At 40.9% G+C, this 5478-nt stretch overlaps 1 protein-coding gene across 1 annotated transcript; it reads right to left on the bottom strand.

Annotated features, from left to right (window-relative positions):
• Window positions 1–4238: 4238 nt before the first annotated feature.
• Window positions 4239–5264, bottom strand: LOC101699887 (olfactory receptor 2A1/2A42). Its single transcript, XM_004860542.3, has one exon. It carries the CDS (start codon window positions 5262–5264, stop codon window positions 4326–4328), a length of 939 nt encoding a protein of 312 aa, XP_004860599.2. The 3' UTR covers window positions 4239–4325.
• Window positions 5265–5478: the final 214 nt, after the last annotated feature.

The raw sequence follows: 5478 nt of genomic DNA, 5'->3' as shown, positions 1-5478 counted from the left end.
GGAAGAGGACAAGAGGATAATTCTCTTGCAATAGGGAAGTGGTCCAAGGGAATAAGGATGAGGAGTGAGGAGGAGGGGAGGGGGAAATAAGAATAAAGATATGCCATGTACAGCTATCTAATAACCTCGATGAATATAAACACTGTATGCCATAACATGAGCTAAGATTAATAAATCAACAAAAATGCAAATCAGGATAGGGGAATTAGAGGAGGAGGGAGGAAGGGAGAGAGAAGGGAAAGGGGATTAAAAAAAAGAAACTAGTGATAGTATGTATACGTCTTCACTCCCCAAGATGATTGTAAACTACATGTACTGTGAATATGTACTAGTAAAATTTTTTAAAAAGTTAAAAGAAACAGGGTGAAAATGACCTAATTATATGAAAGAACTCAGCACACAGAGGACACCTTTAGTTGAAACAAAGGCATTTATGTTATGAATTAGCACTGAGCATTCGATTTCATTGGACCTTTACAACTTTTACATTTAAAGTTCCTGTAGAATTTGACTATTTCATTGACATGAAAGTAACACAGTTAAAAACCTGAAATGAATGGTTGTAACTGCTGCTCAAAGTAAACTGTCATCAGAGAGATTTTGCAAAAGAGTAGCTGCTAACAAAAAATTGTTTAAAATAGTAGAGAATGTATCTTCAGGATGGCATGAGAGAAATTTAATGGCTGGAGGGTGAAAGGATAATGCACTAAATTGTACGTCCTGACTAATTATGAGTTAAAAGAGCTAATGTTCATTTAGAATCCACAGAAACAGGAAACAGGAGGGGCAGGGTGTGTGAAAGTGTGTGTTTAGGGTTTATTTGTTTCAGCTGCTAGTGTTATCATCTCTGAGGCGTAGTGCCTAAAAAGATGTGGACTTTTCTTCCTTACATGGAGTTGCCCTTGGCCCTAAATGCAGCACAGGGCTGCATTTCCAAGCCCTCCTACTTTTAGGTGGGCCACATTTTTATCACAGGGATCTGAGCAGAAGGAATGTGAGGATCTTCTAGGGCTGCAGTGGATATGAAGTGGGAATTCTGAATTCAGTTCGAAGCATAGGTCACAAATCATTAACCTGGGACTGTGATTGTCACCTGAAGTGAGGCCAGTCTTGAGAGACTGAGCACTTACCTCCTAAGATCTGACCCTATATGTAGGAAGAATGGTGGCTAAGATTGAGTTGAATTAGAAGACACCCATCTAGTGTCCACTGGAGAATTGGTTAGTGTTTGTGGAAAACCCTCATACATCCAGTGTCAGAAGTGAAGAGTTGAGTGTCTGTGTGAGCATAAGAGAATGGAAACTGCCTTTGGTTTTTCTCCAGTTTCTGAGAACCTAAATATCCTGGCTCCCAGCCAGTCCTCCAAGGATCAAATCAGACTGTGCTTTACAGAGCCCCCCTTCTCCTGGTCCCAAAGCTAAGCAACAGCAACAACAACAAACAACAATAACAACAACAACAACAAACCAAATAGAGCCAAAGCCCCAATTAAAGTTCATCAAGAAGGCCAGGGAAACACAAGAGTCCCTCGGATCTGGGAAAACATCATAGCCATGTGACCTGTAAGACCATGTGTCGAATCTTCTTTCCCTTCTGTATTATTTTTCCCAAGAACCAAAGATTTAATAGTGCTTCCCCTATATCATTAATATCCAGTGTAGTCTGGATCTGCCCACCAAAATATGAAGATGATTAACAATTTGAGTTTCTGCCCATCCCATTCAGATCTGCCAAATGGAACCTATGTCCCCCAGATGATTTGTGCGTACATTAACACAGAGAAACACTATTCTACACTTCCTGGCAAAGAATAAAGAATAGTCCTACTGGGCAGTGAAGGCACTGACCATTCTACATCTCAAAGACACTATAAGGGTCAGTTTCATGTGGCTCAAGAACCGATTTCCACCCACAAAGTTCCATTCCCATCATTTTCAGTAGTTACAGTGCCTAATGTCTCTACCCTCTTGCAAGAGACAGGAGAAATAATACCTTCTACACAGCTGCATTGCGAGCACAATCATTACTGTGGCATTCCCCCGACCATAGGGTTTAGCAATTTGGCACACTCCTTTTGAAAGACCCATAAACTCTGTTCTATACAACACAGGAATATACATCACCATCATTTTCATACGAGGTGCCTTCTCCTGCTATGTTTGAAATTCCTCTGTGCACACTATGAATGAACTATTGTTATTAATAGTCACCCAGAAAAACTTTTGCAAAGGCAGAGTAAATCTAGAACTAAAAGTTACTAATGGACAAGACATCTAATGGCTGCCATATTTTAAAGTTTGATACCATCAATGTTTCAGTGGTACTTATACTGTAAGTACCACATGAGAGAGTACAACAATTTTGAATACAAAAAATTTGGATTCCTTTTTCTTGGTAAAAAAAAGATGTTTTTAGATAAAATTCTATGAAACATGTACTGTACTCAATTGGTCAGACACCACTATGCAATAGCATTGCTATCTTCCCTTCTTCCATCATTTGGTGTTTATTGTTCAGTTCATCCCCCAAATTCACATGGTGGTGCATGTGTGACCCTTGGAATCAGAGTTATTTCTTGTTAACACACCCAGTTTTTTATTTATTAGTTGAGAGTCAAACTGTTCTCTTGTAGAAAGATCACTTTAGAGATACACACAAACACACACATGAGGGTATCTAGGTTCTGTTCTCAGGTGAAATTAAACTCCATACTCAATAAGAAAAATTTGATTCTCAATGTCCTCATGTTCTGTGTTTCTCTAAAAATCCAGTGCATTTTGTGACTCTGCATAGGAGACCATTTTCCAGCCATATAGGAACTAACCAGCCTCTCATACCTGGCATCTGCTCCACCAGGCTTTATAGAGCATGGATCAGCTGACTGCAACCCACACTGATCTCTGAGAAGTCCTCTTTCATTTAACACATCCTACCTTGTTCTTTATATATTGATGTACTACTATAAGTTGTTTTGCTTATATGCAGAAGGCTGGGGACCCAGACTAAGGAAAAGTCCAACCTGTGCTACTTTTAGGCATGTACATATACAAATGTACTTTTTTTTTTTTTGTACCGGGGCTCGAACTCGGGAACTTGTGCTTTCAAGGCAGGCGCCGGAACCACTGAGCTAAATCCCTGGCCCCAAATGTACTTGATTACACAACCTGTGCACACGACCTGATAACAGGACCTTGTTCATATATTTTTCATGATGACAATATTAACTAATCTATGTAGAGTGCTGTCAATATACACTGCATGTTGGTTTGTAATGATTCAAATAGAAGCTTTTATTAAAAATTCATTTTATTTTCATTTTCAGTAAGCCCTGCCTGAGTGTGTCCATTTGCACACAGTAATGAAGAGTCAAGTGCTTGTTAACCCCTGAGTAAAAGGGACACACTTATTCTTCTGATTAGTCTTACACTTGCTCTCATGCAGAACTTTCAGAAGGTTCTGCATGTGAGAGATGATTCTGACTGCAGGGCATATTTTAAAAAAGGATTCATAGGTAACATCCTGAAAAGCCAGTATAAATATATGGGGATTCATCCCTAATCACTGACCATATATATATATATATATATATATATATATATATATATATATATGTGTGTATATATATATATATACATACATATATATACACACATATATATATATACATATATTAGTTTCTCTGATACTTTTCTTCACTCTGATCAATGGACAGATGCCAAGCTTTACCCCTTTACTAGCTATCAGCCTACTAGGTGATCTGCTTTGTAGGACTTTTTCTTCTCTTGTTTCTCCTATGCATCTGATTTTGTGGGCCTTTATGTACAATACTGATGCATCAATATGACTCAGTAATTCATATAAAATTCCTGAATAGCATGTGCAGTGAGTAACTAAATTCCTCTGAGAACTGCTTGGTCTGGCACAAGCCATTGTGGGAGAAAGGACAAGTATGCTGCTGAGCTTTGAGGACAACTGCCTTTGGCAGCTGCTTTTTAAAAGGATTTTTTCCAAAAATTTAAGATCTCTGTCTTACTGTGTTTGTATAGTTAGGTTACAGAAGTTGATGGAACATGTTCAACTTTCAGGATCCAAAAAACAAAATAATTTTTAATTTCAAAGAGATGCAATTCAGTGAGAAATAAAAAAGTCATGCCAGGTCAAACCTCAACTAATGATATCAACATGTCTTAAATTTTTCCTGCATGAAGGACGGATGTCATGCTCTTCAGTAATTTGGGCACACAGAAGGGACTTGTGCACTTTCGCAGAATTAGGCAGTAATTGGGCACCGTGATTCCAGAACACTGACAGTGGTGCTTCCAAGGTCACACCACCTGAGAATGACTGTCTTTCCCCAGCGCTCTCCTCAGGGCACCCTTCACCTCTGCGTTCCTCAGGCTGTCGATCAGGGGGTTCAGCGTGGGGTTGAAAAGGTTATAAAACAGGGACAGGATCTTCTGCTGCTCCTCAGGATGGCGGGACTTGGGGGCCATGTACACGGCAATGGCGCTGCCAAAGAAGAGCCCCACCACGCAGAGGTGGGAGGAGCAGGTGGAGAAGGCCTTTCTGCGGCCCTCCCCCGACTGCACCCTCAGGATGGCAGCCAGGATGTGGCTGTAGGACACCAGCACCAGGCACAGGGGCCCCGCTAAGATGAACACACAGGATGCAAAGATGACGACTTGATTGAGCCTGGTGTCAGCACAGGCCAGCTTGAGGACAGACAGGATTTCACAGAAGTGGCTGATTTCATGAGACCCACAGAAGGGCAGCCTCAGCATGAGAACCACATGGACCAGGGCCAGGAGGGAGCCACATGCCCAGGAAGTGATGACCAAAGTGTTGCAGACCCTCCAGCCCATGATGGTACAATATTGGAGTGGGTGGCAGATGGCCACATAGCGGTCATAGGACATCACCACCAGGAGGAGACATTCTATGTGTGCAAAAGTCAAAAAGAGAAAGGTCTGAGTCATGCAGCCTGCAAAGGAGATGGGCTTGGCTGGGTTCAGCAGGTTCACCAGCATCTGGGGCACTGTGTTGCAGGCATAGGCGATGTCCATGATGGCCAGGTGTGAGAGGAAGAAGTACATGGGGGTGTGCAGTCTGCTGTCCAGGCAGATGAGCCCCAGGATGAGCCCATTCCCCAGCAGGGTGAAGGTGTAGAAGAAAGTGGAAACCCCCAAAAAGATAAGGTGAATCCTTGAGCCAAGACAAAATCCCAGTAGGATGAACTCTGTGACCATTGTCTGATTTTCTTCCATCTCACTGTTATAGAGAGAATCAAGCACTATTATTTTACACCATGCATTTCATTTATTATTTCTTTGAGTATAAGTGTGCACAAGCACTTTGAAGAACACATTTAATTATAAATAAGGTATTATCTATTAAACATTTAAATTTACTTCTTGCTTGTAAACTAAACTTTTAATTTGATTTTCAATTTTTAGACAAGAAATAGGTCACTGTGATCAG

This window comes from Heterocephalus glaber, unplaced genomic scaffold (genome assembly GCF_053883595.1).
Source record: "Heterocephalus glaber isolate CG9 unplaced genomic scaffold, H.glaber_assembly_v1.0 deba00000818, whole genome shotgun sequence".
Classification (NCBI taxonomy): domain Eukaryota; kingdom Metazoa; phylum Chordata; class Mammalia; order Rodentia; family Bathyergidae; genus Heterocephalus; species Heterocephalus glaber.
The sequence above is the reverse complement of the archived record's forward strand: the minus strand, read 5'-3'. Positions and strand labels throughout refer to the sequence as shown.